A 22,680-nucleotide genomic window follows, 5' to 3' on the forward strand; every position below is an offset into this window, starting at 1 on the left:
TTACCGAAGCCGCTCGGATCTTATATATACGTGCCTTTCGGGGATGCTGGGCCAACCGCGGTCGCTATCGGTGGGGTACATTCATGACTCATTCGACAAGCAGACATCCGTCTTCTCCGTGACGTTCTTTGACGCACGAGCGACTTGTAAATTTGAAAAAAAGATCTGACTTAAGTGAAATTGTTCCAAGTGTCATCTTCATTTTTTGATCACACATATGTCAGAAATTCGCGAAATCTCACGTTGTTGGTTGTTTTTGTCGCTCGTTACGACTCCAACCATGTTTTTTCGTTCATATGAACTGGTATTCAAACTGTGCGTGAACACAACAGACTGTTATATGGAAATCGCCCTTTAAGTTATTGTTTTTAATAAAAAGCCGGTAGAGTATGTAAAATATTTATTTTATTGGAAAACAATAAACACAACTACGAAACATTCAACGAATGCCAGTGTGGTATTGCACGGCCGAAATTTATATTGAAAAGAAACTTGTATCGAATAGTTTATTACATTTGAATTATAGAAGCCGACTTAAACGATAGTAAGTACAGTTTAGACGATTTCTATCGAGTATAACATATTGACTGCAATGAAGATCACTAGCAACAGATGTTATAACATGGCCGCGTCTTGTTAATTTTTCTATAAAACGTATAATCTCAACTACATATATAACAAATTAAATATATAAAAATATGTATATTTAAATATATATAATTATATATACAAAAATAAATAGCTATAATATAAATATATAATACTTAATTATATATAAATATGAAATATATATAATATTTATTATATAATATAAAATATAATTATATATAATTGTATAATTGTATATAATATCAAAACATATAATGTAAATAGAAAGATCCATAATAAAATGAGTTAGCAAATATATATACCAGGCGTAAATTACATTTATTTACTGTATCTCTCGCAATTCAAACTTGAATTAAGCGTTAAAGTAATATATGGAAGTCAACGTGAATATTAAATTGATTAAGAAATCTTTTCTCATAAATATGAACAAAGAGTTGATGTAAACAAAGCAATTTTATCAGATCAATATTACACTAACTGACAGTTTGAAATGTTAATTTTGAAACTTTTTACTTTTATTTGTAAAAAGCCTGTTAAAAAGCTGTTTCCATAATTTTATAAATTAGCCCATTACGTTTTTATACTTTTACTTATTTTATTCCTGCACACATACTTTCATCGTACGAAAGCACGATTATAATTCTATACGGCGTAAACTTTACAAAAAGAATCATTATTTATAATCATTGTTGATAAAGTTTTCAAATATGTGCTTAATATAATATTTATTTAAGAGCACTTACAAAGAGATTTGAAACAAAAACACGTTTAATATCATATCGCATCTCGCACACACTCCATATAATCAGGACACCATTAAAGACAAGATTACAAAATTTATTACGCAAATAAATCGCGGTGTCGTAAAATAAATACGCGGTTAAATCTCTGCTGCTTCTCTCTCTTCGGAGACAAAGAGTGCGGGCGCGAAAGGTCACCGCAAGGGGCGCAGAAGTCGATGTGTGATTTGCATCGACGAGATCCTTCGTAAAATTGGTTTACCACACGATTCCCGGAGAACACGGGCGGGTTCTTCCTGCGGATCCGGCTTTACGTAAGAGAGGCACGCTCGATACACAAGTACACACGACTACTGGTGTCACCCCGACAGCGCTTATAATGCGCGTTATATCCCAACGGAATGAATGAATGAAATTGACTTGAGTCATTTGGCCTTTTAGTCAATGAAATTACACAAGATTGTCCATTATTACGAGCTATTCTCATGCCGCATCGAGGACGCGTCGCGTGGTAAACATCGCCGAGATTCGAGCCAGCGAGGAGAATCCAGGAATGTGACGACGCTAATGTCGCAACCGGCGACATGGCTGCCCGAAAGCGATGTGTATATCTTATAAATCTTCGTAATACTTAACCCAAATGCTTTTTACGGCAACGCTCTGTGACGGCGGCATTAATAACTCTAATCAAAACGTCCTAGCCGGACTAAGGACAACGTTCACTCCCGCCTGGTTTTTCCCGTAGGAGATTCTAAGAAGCAATGGCCGCCCCATCAAACGATATACACTCGAAAAAATACCAGTCCGGGCACTTTCTTCCACGTAGCAGCGCGGCGCATCGACCTTGACTTCGTCTTGGTTGGATCATCGCGTCTGTGATGTAGAATAGTCATCTTCACTCTCGGCCGAGTAGAAAGTGAAGAGGCGTGTTTCTGGGGGGACGCCCCTCTTCTTTGTGACGGCATGAGCGCCAGAGAAAACGCACGTGTCGCTTCGGTTAGTTCCAAAAAGTAATGATCAACCAGCGATTACAAAATATGTCATGCAGAAGGCAGTCGTAGATCGGTTGAATGACCGACGTACTCGCGTGGCGTGGCGTGGAAGTTGCCCGTGTTTCCCTTCCTACGTGTATATAAACCCTATGTAGACTTATATATTATTTATATATTATTAGACTGCTAACTCCCTAAATTTCGTTTATGTAAAATCCCGAATCAGAATGTTGATCCTACTTTCGATTTTCAGATTATATATTTGATGTTTATTTTAATACTTTGAAGCTTTTATCAAACTCTTTCGATAATATTTAACCTACTATCTTTACCGAGAGGTCATTTTCAGAATCTGGAAGCGGCATTTTGTGCGTTTTTTGCCATTTAGAGAGATTTAAAGCTAAATAAGACTTTAATTCCTATTAAACGTACATTGATCCTTCAGATCAATATACGGATGTAGTCAGTCAGTGACCTCTCCGTATTTGTTTCGTTCATGTTTTCTGTAGTTCTTACCTGTATAGAGCCGAAAGAAATCCATTTATAATGTATTAGACCATGTATAATGTATAATGTATACCGTGAACCATGTTATGTATATTCCCTAGATTCAGTATACCCAAAAGCTATGCTTAAGGGGACTAGAGGGTCAGATTGCCTGAAAATCGTGTTTGTTCTTTCACAATTTTTTATGACGAACTGAATGAATATGCGAAAGTGTTATTTTGACGTGTATTCATACAACATATAAAGAGAAGAAAAATATAATTTTAATGAACAAGTACTCAATATAAGTGTATGGTACATGCAGTTAAAATATACATGTATTATATTTTTCTTTTCAAGGTCATTTTGCAGTAATATCTTGACTCTCGGTGGTTCAATTAAACTGAATTTTAAATAGAAAATTTTCGAAAGCTTGTCATTATCGGAATATTATTAAATAAATCGGAAATTATGTTATTAAATAAACTCGTGAAAATATTTAATTTTAAAATATTATTTTTTTATTATAAAAAAACTGAGAATTTTAATAATATTCCATTAAGATATTTGCAATTTTGCTAACTTTTACTCAATTTCTATTACAGTGGTTCACCCGATAACCACAAGCTTACGGAAATTTTCTACCTAAAATTCAGCTTAATTGTATCACCGAGAGTCAAGATATTACTGCAAACTGACGACCTTGAAAAAAACCGAAATATATTTTAATTGCATGTATCATACACTTATATTGAGTATTTGATCATCAAAATTATATTTTTCTTCTCTTTATATGTTGTATAAATACACGTCAAAATAATATTTTCGTATATTCATTGAGTTTTAAGCAATCTGACCCTCCAGTCCCCTTAAATAACGCATTGGCAGCGGCCTTAGTAACCGATTGGAACGTAGTTATTCTACACGGAGAAAAATAATTTGCTGGCCCAGCAAATTTTCTGTTGATCTAACTAAATCAGCTGCAGATCTAGCTTTTCGTTATTATATGGATAGCAAAATGATTTGCTAAGAGTATTAGTCACTATTTGCTGGATATAATGTACTGAATCTACAAATTATTTTGTTAAAAACCATGATGGATTTATATAAGCAGTTGCAGTTTTGCTCCGATAGCAAATAAATTTGCTAAAGATACATTATTTTGCATCAGTAGCAAATTAACGTGATTCTTAGGACAAATACTCATCAAATTTTATCTATCCTGGCAACAAAACTACTTCTGTACTGATAACGAATAATTTGTAAAATTAGTTACGTCAAGTAAATTTTCTTTATTTCACTACAAATATGCAGTAGCAACGACGATTTTGCTAAAAGAGCAAAATTATTTTTCTCCGTGTATACATACGAAACAATGCGTGCACACGCTGGTACGAGTTGTACATTATACAGCGTGTCCTAGAACAAACTTCGAAGCTCTTGTGGAAGCGAAATAGTACGGATTAAAATAAACGTAAAAGTTCTATACTATTTTGCAATATTTGCAATAATTATCGAGATATTAATTAAGGAAGATTTGTGGTTAATTGCGCGAGATATAATAGATGAACTGTAGTAGTGACGTCTGCTTGTACATTAAAAATAAAATGGAGCCAAAAGTGCTCTACTTTTTTCCTAATAATTTTGTAGATTTTTAATTATTAATTAAAGAAGATTGGTCGCTCGCGATGATATATTAATATTATCTAATTAATAATATCATAAAACGCAGTATAACACTTTTATATTAGTCTCAGTCCGTACTATGTCTCCACGAGAACTTCCAAGGTTATTCTAGAACACTCTGTATTACTCAGAACGTCTAGACAGTCAAGGCGTACGGTTTAATATATCATAGATGCTGGATATGTTTGAAAATAGCTGCTACCAGTAAAAAAATTAAGTTAGCAGCATTGAGAATTACTGGTGCTGCGTTTCGTTTCTCCCAACAGTAAATGAACTTATAATTGTATCACAAAAAATAAGAGCGTGTGTAAAGTAAAGTATATATTATAATTATAGAAAAATATACTTTACTTGACAACACATTTATAAATCATCTAATAATAGTTTCTCTAGTGACACACTGAGAGAAAAGACTGGTAACTATAACAAACTGCATTTAGTTACAGAAATTCATTGAATCCTTAGTAACTAATACTAAATATGATAACAATTACCAAATATTTAATAGATCGGGAGTATGACGTAATTGCATTCACAGTAACATCAATTAAATAATTTAGTAATAATTACTTAATGTTAAATATTTAATATGAAATATATTACAGTTATGAGCAGATATTTGATAATTGTTATGAAATTGTTATATTCCATGTAAAAAAATTAAGTAAAATTATATCCCATGTAAAAAATTAAGTAGGTACGAGTTCTATTTTGTTACCAGTATAAAAAATTCATTCATTTGCAGCTATTACATCGTTTCAATATCTATTATTACAGATGGTTGATTGAACCTACCAAAAATTTTGTAACTACTACGAAATCGCTTATTTTGCTCAACTATTCAATAAGTTTCATTTACCAAATATATTCTGGAAGCAAATAAATTTTACTTCTGTCAAATAAATAATTTATTTTACGGAACTAAATTAATTAATAAGTATTGCCATAGCTTTGGCCCGCTATATTTACGTCTACCATTTAGTAATAGTAACCAAATTTTGATAATATTTACTAAATTCTTCTCTCAGTGTGAGATTTTACTTGTAGCTCATTCGTTTTCGTTGTAAATGACAAAAAATAGTCACACGAACAGGTATTGGAAGCAATATTCGACACTATCGGAATATTTACAGATAACTTATGTTTTGTAGCTCGCTTATCTCTTGTGACGCAGCAACAGCTGACTCACTGTTAGGAGAAACGAAACACAGCATCAGCAATTCTCAGTGCACACAATTTTATTTTTTTACTGGCAGCAGTTACAGCTATTTTCAAACACACTGTGCGTGGTCTACACTCAGGATCCGGGAGAAAGTGTTCACGCGCGTATATTCCAGGGGGTCGGACGCGTCAGTGAACTTTTCCGCTTTTCTGCCGTTTGGAATCTCGTAGGAATATCGTTCAATCGAATCGCCGCTGTTCCGCCTCGCGAAAGTTACGCGATTTCAACAAATTGCGTGAGAATTTTCAGTTTTCGCCACGTCCCCTCTCAGCGGAAGAATCGCTCGGGCGTCGAGGAATCGGAGTTAGATCCTCAGGATGTGGACTTCATCTTTCTTGTCACGTATCGATGATCGCGCCGTGGCGGTCGGTCGACGGCTTCGCCGATTTCCCTTCACGTGCGTCGCGGTTATGTAACGGGGGTTTTCCGCGGGCTCTCGTAACACTGGGAATTTCGTGTCGCGCCGGATCACGCCGCGTTAAACCGCGCGTGAATCGTCTTGACCCAATTCAGATATCCTTATGCATTTTCCGCGGTCGCCGGAATGCAAATAGACGCGAGCGGCGAACGACGCGAGTAATAACGTCACGTAATAGCGTCGCTCGTGTACGTTAAAAGATTTTTACCGAGTGCTTGTGAAACGTTATAACGTATCGCGATGTAGAAATTGCTCGGGACACGTGGGTTTTCCCAAATCGATTGGGGAACGGCTCCCACACGGAGAGAGTTTTGTAGCAAAAGTTATTATAGAATTTTGTTATCGCGAGAACCATATCGACACTCTTCCGGAAGTTGTTATCCTTTTACTTCATATGTGTTATATTGATATTTTAGGAGAATTGAAGTTCACTTAAAATTTTAACTCTAATATCCTGAACATTAAAAATTTACGTAAATCCTAAACACGAATAAATTTTATCCAGTGCATCTTCTTTTGCTCACAATTCCCGGCAGAATTATCAAAATTTAGTGATGTACTTTTTTTATTAGGATAGAAATCACCAAGAATATTATTCTATTAATATATTCGCGATTTAATAGAATTGAAAAAAGTTTTGAAAAAAGTTAAATAATAAAAAACAAAACGCATATTTTTGAGAACGGAAACATTAAAAGGTTGGTCTAGGTAAATTTTACCTACACGGAATAAAAACAGTATGTTTGGCTCGCACATAAAACTGGTTGTGCCAACCAGATGTACTCGTAATATTGAATTTGGTTGGCACAACCAGATTTATGTATGAACCAATCGTATCGCTTTCCTCCGTGTATGTTTTTTCCGTATATGTTCTCTAAGGTTAAATTATCTTTCTTTCTTTTATCTCTTGTTATTTTGTTTTTTAATTCTTAAAATTTTATCTTTTACCTTTTAAAATTATATTTTTATCTCTTAAAATTTTTAATTTCTTTTATCTCTTCTACGACAAATTTAAAAGAAATTTATTAAAAGTTGACTTTCCGCAATCAATTACCTGCATTGGCTCTTATTGACCCAGTTTTTTATGATAATATATCAGAAAAAGCCTTATTTAATCATTGATTTAAAGCTCACGTGTTTCTTCGCCGCAGCCATCTTGATTTATGACGTCGAAGGGAGAAAATATACGTTAAAAATGCTTGCCAAATACGTTGAAATATAATAATAATAAAATATAATAAAATATACTTACAAAAAACAATACTTACACTTGAGTCTATAAAATAATCTGGATACTTTTTTTTGCTCTAACAATCAATAAATAACTATAAAATTAACGTGAGAAACTTGAGAAAATATAGATTATAAAGGTAGATTCCATATTACGCTAATTTATTCATTATTAGAACAAAAGGAAGGTGCGTTCAAGTTATTTTACATATCTACTCGATCAATTGCAAATGTCCTTATGAACATATATTTTTATTTCTACGTATTTTGCAAAAATTTTATAAGTATCCGTTTTTTTGCTTATAACGTTATCAATAAGAGTTCAATATCGAAAAACCAGGAGCCTTAAAAATTTTAATTATCACTTCATTGTCTTTTCCGCGACAAATTTGGAAAAAATTTATTAAAAGTTCGCTCTCAACAACTAATTACGTCGCCAATTACTGCGTTGGCTCTTAGTTCCCTAGTTTATTTTATGAAAGTATATCAGACAGTGTTATTATATCATTAATGTAAAACTTAAAAAGTTTTTTAAGTTGACATAAACAGTTTAATGTGTTCTTTAGTAAAATAAACTTTATTCACGACTTTATTCCTACAACTACCAGAAAATATGATAAAACGGGAAAGAATTGACACGAAAATAAAGCTATAAAGAAATAACATTCTCTCTGCCTAGAAAGTCATTCCTCGACGTTCTTTGAGGAATGAAAAAAAGAACCAACTATGACTACGCGGTTCCTTTATTCGTGGTCGCTGTGGAGAAAAAGAGGAAAGGATAAGGATCTTGACAACAAACACGACAACTCTCACCAAGAATTTTTTCTTCTTTTTTTACGTGGATGAGATTACACGATAGAGGATGATTATCGATGAAGAGACAAGCTGAGGGCTATAACTTCCACACGGGCTTCACTGAGGTCGTCGGCTACCGGTCCGATGATTTTTGCGGTCAGTAGGTAATATGGTATCCATGCTGCTCGATCGAGTAGCTCGACGGGATCTCCACAGGTGCGATCGGCGCGGAATACGTGTACGCGTACGGTGATATCTGTGCAAACGCGCGAATGAAACAATAACAACGAAGAATAACAAGAGTCATATTTTCATTCGCGATTCTTCGCAACGATAAATCCCGAAGTATCGAAAGAAGATCAATTCCGTCCGAAGAGACATACATTCATAAGCTCTGCGTTACACAAACGTGTAACTCTTCCTCTTTCTCTCTATCTCTCAAATGCAAACTCTTGAACCTTAAATTTATAAGCTTCGATCCACACACATATAAACGTGTAGCTCTCCCTCCCTCTCTCCCTCCCCCCTCTCTCTCTCCCTCTCTCTTTCCCTCTTTCTCTCCCTCTTTTGTTCCCTCCTCTCTCTCTCCTTCTCCCTCTTTTGTTCCCTCTTTCTATCTTTCGAATACAAACTCTTGAAAGCTTAAGCATCTGACATTACTGATCTGACAAATACAGCTTTTACATATTAAGACATTTTATTATAAAGAAGAAATATTTTATACACCGTTCCTTATGATAAAGCTCATCAATAAGAAAATTTTTATTAAATATATCTCTTCCTAAAATGATAACTTTGAAAGTTGTCTATCAAGTGCATTACGTCTATTGTTATTGTATGTTTTATATATTAGAATTTATCTAAGGACTTCCCCTACAGTCACCTTTTTTTTACGTAATTGTGCAAAACGCTTATGTAATGATGATAGTAATAATAAATCTATATGATAATATAGATTTAATAAATGGTCATAATAATAATAATATTTATTAATGGCAAACCACACACACATTTAGCATATATAATATAATAATATATTACATTGTGCAAACAAACAGGTAAAAATCAAGGAAAGAAAATTTAATAAATAATATTTAAAAAAAATTTTCTAGTAGATAATATAAATAATAAATAAATAATTAATAATGTGAACAGAAAAAATTGTTACTGTTACACGTGACGCTGATAATAAACATGTTAAGAGAGACAGAGAGAGAAAGGGTAAATTGCTTAAAAATAATGTAAAAATTTTGCTAAAACAAATTCATCTATATTATATCTAAAAATAACACAAACAATTTGATATTGATTCAAAGGTTGAATCAACCCAGACAACACGAAATCTCCAGGGGACGTCTAAGGACGTCCGCAGAATGTCTTTAGAATGTGAAAATCCTATGAAGATCTCTGCTGTTTGGGAAAAGTAATTTTATTTTGAAATGTTCACCAGCAAACTTTGATGACGTCAAATAATGCATTAATGACATATTGTTACTAATATATTATTTGCCGTAATCTTGCTTGGCAGTATTCTTATCCGAGCAATAATGGAAATATATGATAATATATATGTTGCTATTTTTAGTAAAGCAAAAAAGAATTAAAAACGACAAAAATCAGAACTTTTGTGTGTGTATATATATATATAATTTAAATATTCAAAAGAATGTATATAAAGTTTGATTATGATTAAGAAATAAAAGTTTCAAAGTCAGAAATAATATAAAATAAAATAGACTCTAAAAATGTGATGTCAAAGTAAAAATATGTTGTTACTGAATTATATATAAATATAGAATATCCCAAAAAGTTCGAATTCAGGAGCGCATCGGGGACATCATAATTTTTTAATAGCAACCTTTGTTCGTAAACGAAAGATAAAAGCGTTTACCATATCGTTTAAATCTGGCACCATTGTGATAATAAACATATGTTAGATAATTTGTGAACAATTTTATCATACTTATTTGAATCTACTAAAGGCTAACTAAATTATTTTATGTTTTATATGATATATGGCCACATAACACACACTAATTAACTTCAAGGCGCCATAGCTTTGTAATTTGAACGTAACGAATATTGGTTTTTATTAAAAAGTTGCATGTTGCAGTTACGATGTCTTTTTTGTGTTCTCTTGAAGTATGGAACGAACTTTTTGGACACTCGGTATATATGTTATGGTCAAAATCCGAAGTGTGTAGACATTCCTAGGATTGACTGGTCAATGTGCGGAACAATTAATCGTTTTGGTCAAAGCCCGAAATAGTTTCCTGTTTCGGCTTTTGACTGATGTGTTTTCGGTCAATCCTAGGAGTAACTAACATGACTGGTTAAGGTCAGAAACTAAAAAATATAAGTTTTGCTACCTCAAAAACAATTATAAAGTATATATTGAAATAAAAAAATATATCTTTGATAGGGGTTGGCTCCCCCACATCCCGCTAAAAAGGTCAGAAATTAAAAAATATAAGTTTTGCTACCTCAAAAACAATTATAAAGTATATATTAAAATAAAAAAATATATCTTTGATAGGGGTTGGCTCCCCCACATCCCGCTAAAAATTTAACCTAATTCTTAAACTTAACCCTACAGTACTGTGACAATATTGGTTGCTAGAAAATGTACATTTATGCACACACATTTTAATAGTCAAGGTTTTCACAACGCTGTAGAGTAAAGTTAAGTTAAATTTTTAGTGGAATACGGACGAAAACTCTCCACCTTACCAAAAATATACTTTTGACACATGTTAAATGTATCAAAAAATTATATTCTATTATGAAACTTCTTTTGTTAATAACTTTTTAATAAATAACAAGGACTGAGACTCATGGCGACGTCGCTTGTTGTTACTCAGGATGAAGGTTACTCAGGATGATAATCTTTACAATATATGGAAATGATAAGATCACTGGAGATGCCTCCACTAAACAGTTTTTACAGGAGCCAAAACACGAAACTATTTCGAGCATTAACCAAAACGCTTGGTTATTCCGTATATTGTACAATAAACCCTAGGAGCACCTGCGTTACGAGTTTTGACCATAACATATATACCATACGCTTTATACGGAAAATAGAAATATTAATGTATCTCTAATTTTTGATAACATTTAGCAATTATTATATAGGCAATACAGAGTGTCTGGTAACTCACAAAAGAGCCGCGGTGTATAAGTAGGATAAACTCGGGTATTATGGCCATACGGAAAATATGACCATAGGCTGAAATTTCTTTAAAATAATTGCAAAACATTGCGTTTATGTAATCAGTCACAAAGATAACACAGTTCAACAAAAAAATCTGCGGCGACTAAGGCAAAACATTTTTTAGTAAAGGTCGCTGAAGCCAAATCTGTCAGTAAAAAATGCCCACCACGTCAGGTTTTTGAGATAAATCGAAAAATATAGGTAAAGTACTGTGTTTTTTGTCATATTTACCAATTTTTTGTTATCAAACGAAATTTTATTTTTCAATTTCATTGATGCCACTTTAAAGTGCTATTTTTCACCTGTAAAATGTATTTTTATTTTTTACTGTGCGATTTTTTTCCACAAACTTATAAACGTTTTCCAAAATGTAAATAATGTCGGATTTAAATTGGCTGATTGAAACTGGAAACTAGATGGATTTATATGAAAATGAGTATCCTAGGGTTTTCGGGGTCGCTGATACCGAATCTGAACTCAAAATTTCGAAATTTAAATGGCAGATCCAATATGATGAACCGAAATAAGAAAAATGACTTGATTCGGATCAAAGTCAATACTCGGGGTTTTTGGGATCGCTGCTTACGAATCTGAACTCAAAATGACGAAATTCAAAATGGCAGACTCAACGTGGTGGAATAAATTAATAAGTTTTAACGGAGAAGCATAAAAGTTAGCATTTATAAAAGTGTAAAATTTTATTTTTTTGGAAACGGAGAAAAAAACATAACTCGGAGAAAAAAATCGCACAATAAAAAGTAAAAATTCGTTTTAAAGGGAAAGAATAGCACTTTAAAGTGGCGTCAATGAAATTGAAAAATAAAATTTTGTTTAGCCACAAAAAATTGGACCATAAAAAAACGCAGTTTTTCACCCATATTACTGGATTTATCTCGAAAATCTGACGTGATGGGCATTTTTTGCTAGTGGATTTGGATTCAGCGACCTCGAATTTACTAAAAAAATAGCAGCTGCGATCACGGCAGGAAAAAAAAGTCAAATTTTGTCGGACAGTGTAATCGATATTTATCATAGTGTACATAGCGTACATAGTTCCCAAAATAGCAAAGTTATGAATATTATGTTATATTTTTATTTTTAACTGTCTGTAAAATTTCTCATTTCTCCACTAAAATTTGCTGTAACGTCGAATAAATTAGTTAAGCTATCGCAATCAACGTTAAATACGTAAAGTAGGTATGTAAATTGTAATATAACATACATTTTTATTTTTGTTTTCACTACTTGTTTATAAATACTATAACCGTCTTTTATTCACATTTTGGGTAAGATAGCTTACTATCATTCTATGAATATTTATAAAATAAAAATCGTTATATTTCAAAAATTATTTTCAATATTACAGTAATTAAATCTTATGTGCAATATGTTTTGATCAAAAGATTGCATTTAGAATTTAAGTTTTGTAATGGAAGTTTCTATTTTATATGTATTATATTTTTCAAAAATAATGTGTATTAAATATCTTATATTACAATAAATATGTTAAATTATGTTTTTTTCATTATTTTATAAAATAATAGGTAAAGAAACTTGAACATAAAATATGTATGAGTCATTTATTCCTTTATAGCCACCTTATCTGAAAAATTTAGGTAAGATAGCCAATGCTCATGTTTTGATATTTTTGTAATAAATAATTTTACTGAAGTATTTTCCTTTTAACTCTGATGGTATTATATACTGTAGGCTTCATTGAAGTAATGTGCCAAACGCTATTCAAAAATAACAATAAGAAATGTATTTTTTTGCATTTTAAAAAAGTATGGCCATCTTATTCGAGTTTACCCTAGATTAGGTGAAATAGAATAAAAAATTCCTCTACCACATTTTGCGAACAACCATATAAAATTTTGAGTTATTAATCAAGAAAAATTTGTGAATGATCACGCGCCATACGATAGATGAGCTGTAATGGCGACGTTTGTCGCTGTATATTGCATTTTAGATCTAATTGACAAAAAAGTCTTTTGTAAATAGCCACATAGACTTTTAGATATTAATTAAAGAAGCTTTGTGCATTATTATGCACAATCATGTAATAATTTTTTTTCATTAATAACTAAAAATCTATTATTTACAAAATCATAAAGGACTTTTTTATTATTTTGATCTAATATACAAGCATACAAAGGCAGACGTCATCATCACAGCTCATTTACTGTATGATCATTTACGAATTTTCTTTGATTAATAACTTAGGATTTTATGTGTTGTTCACAAAATGGTAGAGGAATTTTTTTCAGTTTGAGCTAATCTACTTGTAGGCGACTTCTCTGTGAGTTATCAGAGGTATATCCTTAACCCTTTCGGGACGGGTGGTCACTTTTTATGCCATAACTGTTCCTTGCTTTTATATTGGAAACTATTCTTCCGATTCTCATGGAGTTTGCTATAATGGGGTTTTTGGGATCGCTGAATTCGAATATAACTTCACAATTTTGATATTCAAAATAGTTGATCCAATATGGCGTATAAAATTGGCTTTTCCGAGACATAGCTTTCTAACAGGAATGAAAAATCAAGACTTTTGAGTTTCTTCTGGTTTTCAGAGGTTTATGGTCGCTTAATTTGAATCTGACTGCAAAAGTTAAAAATTCAAAATGACAGATCCAATATGGCGATTTTCAAGATTCCAAATTATGTAAATATGACTCAATTTCCATGGAACTTTATACTTTCTAAATTTGAATTAGTGAAAATCTTGACTGATTTCGATATACGAACCATTTTCACAAGGGTAAGCATAAATTAGCAGATGTGATCAGGTCTGGTCAGATCTAAACATTTTTTTCTTTGGTCGGCATTTTGAATTTCAAGTATTCGATTTCAGTTCTCAAAAAAGTATCTTTGAAAAGTTTCATAGTTTAAATTTCACGGAAATTAAGTGATATTTATATTATTTATCATTTTTTCCGCCATATTGGGTCCGCCATCTTGGTTCACAGAATTTTAAAAATCTATGTTCAGACTTGGATTCAACGACCTCAAAAATCCACAGAATACGTACTTCCTTATAATTATCTTCCCGAGCAACCTCCCGTCCTGAAAGGGTTAAACTCAAACCAAATATATCCGTAACGTGTCTATTCGCTCCCAAAAGAAACTTGCACTTTAACCCATTTACGGGAAAGCACTTACCTGCGACAAAACGGGCGCAGCATACGCAAGACGGGAGATCGGTGCGATGAGAGGAGTGGCGATCGGCGCGACCAGCGGCGCGAGCTTGGTGGTTGATGCCGGCGTTTTGACCTCGGAGATGAGGGTGAGTGGTTTGGGCGCGGGTGCTGCTTTCGGCGCCGGTGCTGGCGCGGACCACGCCAAGCCGACGAGAATGCCGAGGAGGATCTGCAAATAATCGTCTCACGAGAGAGAGCTCGCTCGCTGGGGGACTATTTAAATTGGAAAACTTCGCTCCGCGGGACGCTCCGGGCAAGTATAAGTAACCGTTGAACCGCGCGCGAGGAGCAAATGAGTCTACGTGACGCAAATATCGTCCGGGAAAAAACATCCCGCTAACGGTGGGCGCTTCAGGACGCGCCGTCGCCGGTGAATAAATTTCAATGAATTCGCGGACGATCGTGCGATCGACAACGCGACAAATCGAACACGTTGAAATTTTTCATAATTATAGAATAATTAAAAGCATCGATTATGTGGAATAAAAGCTTATTTTTTCTATACGTATGACGATATTTATAACAAATGCGACAACTTTCAATAGTTGCCATCCGAGTGCTACACTGAGAAAAAATTTACTAAATTTCAAAAAACGTTTGTTTGGATAGTACTGTGAAGATATTTGTTTAAATTAAATAATTATTTTCTAAAGTTAAATAAAGAAGTTTTAAATATAAATTTGTTTCTTTAATTTTAAAATATAATTACTTAATTCAAACAAATATCTTCACAGTACTATTCAAACAAACGTTTTTTGAAATTTAGTAAATTTTTTTCTTAGTGTAGCACTCGGATGGCAACTATTGAAAGTTGTCGCATTTGTTATAAATATCGTCATACGTAACGCTGAGCGCGAACATATAAGGGGATAAAAATGACTCTCTATCTTTGTTTCATCTAAAAATTTAACGTTGTGATAATCATGATGCTCTAATTTATTCAATGTACAATCTTAATATAGTTGAATCGCCATATTCTAAAAGAGGAGATGCTTAAAAGAAAGTCCATCTATCTTATAAAAACTATATTAAAACCCTATATTGCTAAAATCAACAGATACAAATTTTTTTTATAAATAAAGAAACCTTGTGAGTGTGATTACATTGTCTTTATGAAAATTTCATAATTGTTATGATCATCAAAGTTAATGTAGTGAAATTTCAAAAGTGATGGTGAATTTCAGTCGCTTTTAGAATACAACCACATGTTTATCATTATTCTTACCATTTAGGTATATTTATCAGTCTCATAAAAGTAGTAAGTATGGAGAAAATAAATATATACGAATCCTAAACTACAAGCTGATAAAATAATGAAAGTAGATAGTAACATAAGTGGAGAGGGATATTTACATAAAACGCGGTTTACGATCGCAGTCAAAGTGTACGAGCTTGTTTTGAATTCTTATCGTTTTTATTTCAATTCATAGTCCAATATTCATAGTTCGGAACTGTATGTTCCTTTTGGAATGCCACATTTTACATTTCATCGTTTTGACATGGTATAAAATCAATATACTACAATCCTTTTGCTCCAAAAGATTATGTTTTTACTTGTAGATGGAGAATTCGGCGAAAACTCAATTTAAAATTAGTTTGATGAATTAGTGAGTATGTAACTTTTAGAATATAGTAATTCAGTTGTACTAATAATGTTTTACCATACAATGGCTATTCTTAATCTTCTTAATGGTACGGAAAGTTTTTTTTGTAAGAGGTATTGATAATATATAGATCATTGTAAAGATAAATAACTAACAATCTGAGGAATTTGCGTGAAAAATGGAGTAGATTTTTTATCTCTTTTGTTTGTTGTTTATTATGTTTATTATGTTTAGTTTCCATTTTTATTATGTCTAATTTGTTCGTATAAAATATATATGAAGCCTTCTAATAAATAATTGTTATCTTTAATGCACAAAATAATTAATCCAGAGAAACAATGCTTTTTTTAATAAAAAGACTTGCATTTTATATATTGTATTATTTATTAACGACTCTTGAATCTTCTCGGTAATTCATATTATCTTCTATTTTCCTGACTGATTTTCTTGCTTTTTACTTTTTGTTAGTATTCAAGTTGCAATTAAATTTTAGATATTTTCTTTTATTGAACCTTGTAAGTGCTCGCGTTTCAATATAGCAGAAAATCGCTATCAGAAAGTCGAAATATGCGTTTACATTGTACAGAAAGAGAAAAAGCGATTTCTTTGGATCATTTACTGAGAGAAATTATCCGCTAAAAAATTAACAAACAAATATTTCCGATCAAAATATTTATGAATTTTTATATCCGATCAAGATATCCGATTGAATTTACTCGAATACTTCCGATCATAATGGCATTTCATCAAATAAACCGATAAAAAAATTATGAACCGATATTTCTCATCGGATGTATCCTGATCGAATACAAAAATTGATTTGTATTTTTATCGGAAATATCCGTTTATTAATTTCTTATCGAATAATTTCGCTCAGTGTTTGATCATTGAAAGAGTCCAAAGAAACTAATATTTCAATTAATACTTACGTCTGTTTAACTTTCCAAATAATTTATTGTTTAATTCACAAAAAAGAAAAGTTTTATTTAATTTTATCATTTTACTAAAAAGTTCAATAATTTTGTTCAAACAACCTTATGAGACTTAACATTTCTTTTCCGCATTATCAATGGTCTCTTTTTATTCCTTTATCAAGTTACCCTCGTCTCTTTGTGATTTTCTGAGTACTTATATCAATTAATGTCGTGATGCGGCCATCTATCTTTTTTTCTAATCATGATGTGGGTTGTTTGACTTCAATAACTGAACAGAAATTCATTATTCCAACTAACTTTAACAGAGATATATTTTTTTTATAAATAAAGGAATCTTTTGTGTGTGTGTGTGTGTATGATTACGTTGTCTTTATGAAAATTTTATAATTTTTATAATCATCAGAGTTAACGTAGTGAATTATCAAAAGTGAGGAATTTCAGTCGTTTTTAAAATACAACCACATTTTTATCGTTATTCTTACTATTTAGGTATACTTATCAAAAGTGGTAAATATGGAGAAAATAAATAATGACAATATATACAGCATTATGCTTATAATCCATTCTTATAATGTTCAAAAAAATTTCTTTCATGTCATACTTAAGGCCGTGGCATAGAAAAACTTAAGCAGTAAGACATAAACAGTAAACAAATTGACCAATCACAGTCATTGATTCTTTTTACAACGTCAAGAATCAATGACTGTCAATTTGCTTACTGCTTACGTCTTATTGCTTAAGTTTTTCTGTGTGCCACGACCCTTACTTACTGGTACTTGTCGGAAACAATGCAATACTAGTCGATAAATAATAGATAGCAGAACTTCATTAATGTCCAAACATTTATTAAATCTAGAATTACTAAGTATTTTGCACTAATCATGTCCTTTTTCCACATACGTACTCATCATGACTATCGAATATCCAAGAAATCGACAACAATGTTCTAAAGTAGTAGTGAGAAGTTTGATAATTTAACATCTAATCCATTGTTTACGTGACAATATCCAAGTTTCTTAATTACTTTTTTACTGAACTGTACAATTTTCTTTCTGATTATGCGTAATACTGACGCGGGCAAAACGCTGCACGAATTAAATGTCAAATTGTCAAACTCTCACAGTTGTTTTTAAACATCGTTATCGATTCCTCGAATATTTGTCAGTCACGATGAATACATATGTAGAGAAACCGACGCACGCGGCTAATCTAAAATTCTAATAATTTTAGACCTAATAAATGTGTATATTAATGAATCAATTGACTATACGACTGACTCTTGAATTTTAACTAAATATTCTATTGGTTAGTACAAACAAATAGATTAGATTGAAAAACGAAACACTTAAAATAATAATTATTTCTTCAATCAACAAAATTTAAGATATGACCAAATAACATATTATTTGATTGAAATTTTTTTTTAAATAATAATGTTTTCTTCCATCAAACAACGTAGTTTAATCTAATAAAACAAAATTTTATATTTGATATAAAATTGTATTACTCGATATAATATTATTTTGCTTTATCAGCAAATCGAAGTCAATCAAATAGAAATACTAGAAGAATCCGAAGGATTCTCTGTGTAGTAACGTTGATTTGAAAAAAAGTATTCTATAATCGGTTTCTACACCAGGGTGATCCTTGCGTAATTAATTCGCAGGATCGATCCAAGCGCGGATGCACTCCGCGCTGGACTCTCTCTCTCTTTCTCTCTCGAGATAAAGCCGGAGGATTTACTTACGAATCGCAGCATGACGACTACGTGTGAGGATTCTGCGCGCGGATACACTTCTTCGGGTACGATACTTCGCGTCAGTGCGCGCACCAGCCCGGTCGCCTCGTACTTATAGAGGTCTCGGGGGATAGCCGTAAAAAGTAGACTCGTCCGGTACTACAAAAGTTCCTAACTGCCGTACCCGCCGCATTCCTCCCCGGTCTCAGGGACGGACGTGGTCCGTGCTTGCGGCGCGATACATCCTCGGCCATCAGGATGCGCGCCGGCGATTCGCACGTACTATACCCTCTCAGGGATCAACGAGCCTTCCTTCCCTGATTCGCGGCTGCATTTGTAACACGAGCACGAGGAGAAGAATCGAGTTAATTAGAATTAACGGACAAGCTGCGAGAGATTATTCTATGGAATAATTAAGCAATATTTGAAGTCGGCAAATTAGCTCGGTTAGCGGCCGATGGAGACAGAGGGACAAGGAGACAGAGAGACAGAGAGGCAGAGACAGCGAGAAAGAGAGAGAGAGTGTGTGTGAGAGAGAGAGAGAGAGAAATATACGACGAATCGTCGCGAGTTTCCCAACTTCTATCGCATGAAAATAATGCTGATATTATCGTAGGCGACGGTAAGGCGACGTTTAATAACTCAATCTTCGGTCGCTTCCGCTTTGCACGGAGACTGCAAATTTTCGCGGCGTCGCATTTCTGGTAAATAGCAGCGCACGCGCGACTGTGCAGTGTATCGGCAAGAATAACGTCTCGTCCCGAGAAACATTTCTTCCATTTCCTCCTATTTCTATTTCCTGCTGTTTCGAGAAACGGCGCTGGCTGCGCGAGAGCCCTTCGACTTCGCATTTTTCAATTATCGATCCACGTCCCTCGGACGCGGCACGTACGTCCGCGCTGTAATTCTCTCGTCGGTATTTTCTTCAGCGTGTATACATGTGTGCGTGTTATACATACACATATACACGCTGAAGAAAATACCAATCCAAAAAGGTATATACATATATATATATATATATATAGAGATATATACATAACACACACACACACACACACACACACACAACATACATATATACATATACATATATAGGGTGATTCTAAATAAATGCGAAAAACTATAGAAAATAATTTCTTATCGAAAATTAAGGGGGATCTTTGATATATAAATATATACTCCTATATCTTTCTCTGAAGAGTTACATTCCTCCAAGAGGAAAGATAAATATTTTTTTTATTTGTTTTCTTGAGTGAAAAAGGTAAAAACTGAAATCTGGGGAATATTTTACACTAGTAAAAAGGTTATTTATTAATATATTTTATTTAATTCTCCCTTACCATTATAAGGGGTTAAAACTAGAAACCCCTATACAATATTGTATTAAAATTATTTAACAAGCCGGAATGTAGTCTTTAAAAATATACGTTAGGAACCTTTATTCTCTTAAAAGCTTTTTAATTTCTTTTATTTTTTTCGTAAAACCAAGAGTTTTCAAGTAAAAAATTGAATATATTATTATACACAACACAGTTGTGTATACTAATATGTGTAATCCATCAAATTTTGTATTTTTAATGAATTTAAAAATGTCTAGTTGTCAGATTGGCAATTCGTTTTGGATTAAAATCTGATTTTTTCAACTTTTACAATATTTAAAAAAAATCAAATTTTTATCTTCTCTTGTGGAAGAGTAACTTGTGTAACTCTTCAGGAAAGGGTATAATAATGTTTATGTTTATATATAAAAGAACCACGTTAATTTTCGACAAAGGCTTATCTTCTAAAGTTTTTCGCTCTTATTTAAAATCACCCTGTATATACATACATACATATATATATATATATATATTTTTTTTTATATGATATATATTTGTGTGTATGTGTGTATATGTGTGCAGGCGCGCGTGTCAGGTACATACATACATACACGTACGAGTATGTACAGCGCGGTCCTCCGTTTCTCCGTGTAAGACGGTCGTGATTTAAGGAAGGGAGACACGAGGAAGGTTCGATAGGCCAACGCAACTCTCTCTCGGATACCGGGAGAGAACGAGAGAGCAATCCGATGAGACTCGCGGCTCCATACAGAGCTCCGTAGACCAGGGATACCGAGGTCATTAGCAATACTCGCTCGGTTCGTTCACCCGAGACCTTGAGGATCCCCGAGCGAGTACACACCTTCGGCGGTCGGGATTGCGTACCAGCGGGCAATTTATATCGATGGACGGATCAATACTGCGGCATCGAGTCGCGCGGAATATACGCTGACGGGACGATATTGTGCAGGTCGCGAATACGACCGCGCTCCGGGACGACGTCAATAACGAGAGGAGTGTGAGCAAGTGCGTGATAACGCAAGCACGAAGTCGGAAAGAATGATTCCCCGCAGACGCTGGAGTATCTCGGGAAGGACACGAAAGGGGATCGTTCCTTAAAGCCACTTGGACGGTCTCGTCTCACTTCGTCCTCGATTCTCGGAGTCGAAATTTTGATTCCCCTTTTGACTTTCCGCTTAACTACTTTGATATTCTAAAGACCATATCAATCTCTTTTGAGGCCATTTAACCTACAGCTTTGCCGGAAGGTCCTCTTTAGAACCTGCTTCGCCGAAAGATTCTCTTTAGAATCTACAGCCTTGCCGAAGGATCCTCTTTGGAACCTACAGCTTTGCCGGGAAGTCCACTTCATAATCTACAAGTGATATTTTGTGCGTTTCCTATTATTTAGAGACTATTATTTATTATTAGAGAGAAGTAAGGTTTCCGTTATCGTGCGTCCTAAACCTACACTGGTCCTTTAGAATATACAGATGTTAGAGAGTTCAAATCGAAATCTCGACTCTTCTTTTGAATATTTCATACCTTCATTAATACCTTCATTTAACACCTTAATACTCTGAAGTCTATACCAATCTCTTTTGACTCTATTTAACTTACTAACTTTGCCTCTTTAGGATCTACAAGTGGCATTTTGGGTGTTTTTTATCATTTAGTAAGAGAGTAAGACTTTCGTTTTCATTAATTCTACATTGATCCTTCAGGATATGCAGATGCTAAGAAGTTCAGGTCGAAAGTAGGGCTAAAATTTCGTCTCGGGATGTTTCGGGTATATACACATGGTCCAGACGATAAGAATGCAAGAAAGTTTATTAAAACGTAGACAGTCTTTACGTAGAGCGTGTCCAATGTGATATCTTTCGCATGAGGTGTTAACAAACGCGGTCTAACCGCCGGCCTCTTTCCCAGGCCGAAGACTGCCGGCTTTGAGACCCGTTTGCCGATTCATGTGAACGACGCGCTTCATCGCGCAAAACACTCCCCGAACTTTGGGCAGTCTTAAGAGTGATCTACGACGAATAGGAAGACGACGACGACGATGATGACGTCGTCGCGGAAGCGATCGGGAGTGACGACAGTTTCGGATGAGCGGTAGCGATTTTCCGGCTGCGAACGCCAAAGGTCGACGACGCGTGTAACGGATTTCGTGGCCCTTTGAACCTCGAAGAGTACGAGAGCGAGGAAGAGAGAGAGAAAGAGAGAGAGAGAGAGAGATGAATAGCCTCCGTTAAATTTGCGAGGCTCGCTTAATTTCTATCTTTTATACTGTGAATACTGAAAAACAATTAAACCCTTTGCAGTTCTATGTGTCGAGTTTATCTCGACATTACGTTTCGTTCCAGTTCAATTTTGTAAATTAACTTTGTATCCATTAAAATATAGTGTATACTTTCTGTGTATGTATGTATATATATATATATATATATATATATATATATATATATATATATATATATATATATATTACTGCA

The 22,680-nt window shown here is 33.7% G+C and overlaps 1 protein-coding gene across 1 annotated transcript; it reads right to left on the reverse strand.

Annotated features, from left to right (window-relative positions):
- Nucleotides 1-8,190: 8,190 nt before the first annotated feature.
- On the reverse strand, nucleotides 8,191-18,975 carry LOC116845014. The gene is made up of 3 exons (XM_032817243.1): nucleotides 18,879-18,975; nucleotides 14,555-14,761; nucleotides 8,191-8,434 (listed from the first exon to the last, which is right to left on the reverse strand). Exons 1-3 carry the CDS (start codon nucleotides 18,888-18,890, stop codon nucleotides 8,336-8,338), a joined length of 318 nt encoding a protein of 105 aa, XP_032673134.1. The 5' UTR covers nucleotides 18,891-18,975; the 3' UTR covers nucleotides 8,191-8,335.
- Between the last annotated feature and the right edge of the window lie 3,705 nt (nucleotides 18,976-22,680).

Source organism: Odontomachus brunneus, unplaced genomic scaffold (genome assembly GCF_010583005.1).
Source record: "Odontomachus brunneus isolate Ranch 3 - 2012 unplaced genomic scaffold, Obru_v1 Obru_scaffold_048, whole genome shotgun sequence".
NCBI classification, from domain to species: Eukaryota; Metazoa; Arthropoda; class Insecta; order Hymenoptera; family Formicidae; genus Odontomachus; species Odontomachus brunneus.

Coding starts and splice junctions, on each gene's coding strand:
- LOC116845014 (XM_032817243.1), bottom strand. Junction 8,435..14,554: donor CTGCGCCCGTTTTGTCGCAG/GTAAGTGCTTTC, acceptor GCGTTTGCACAG/ATATCACCGTACGCGTACAC.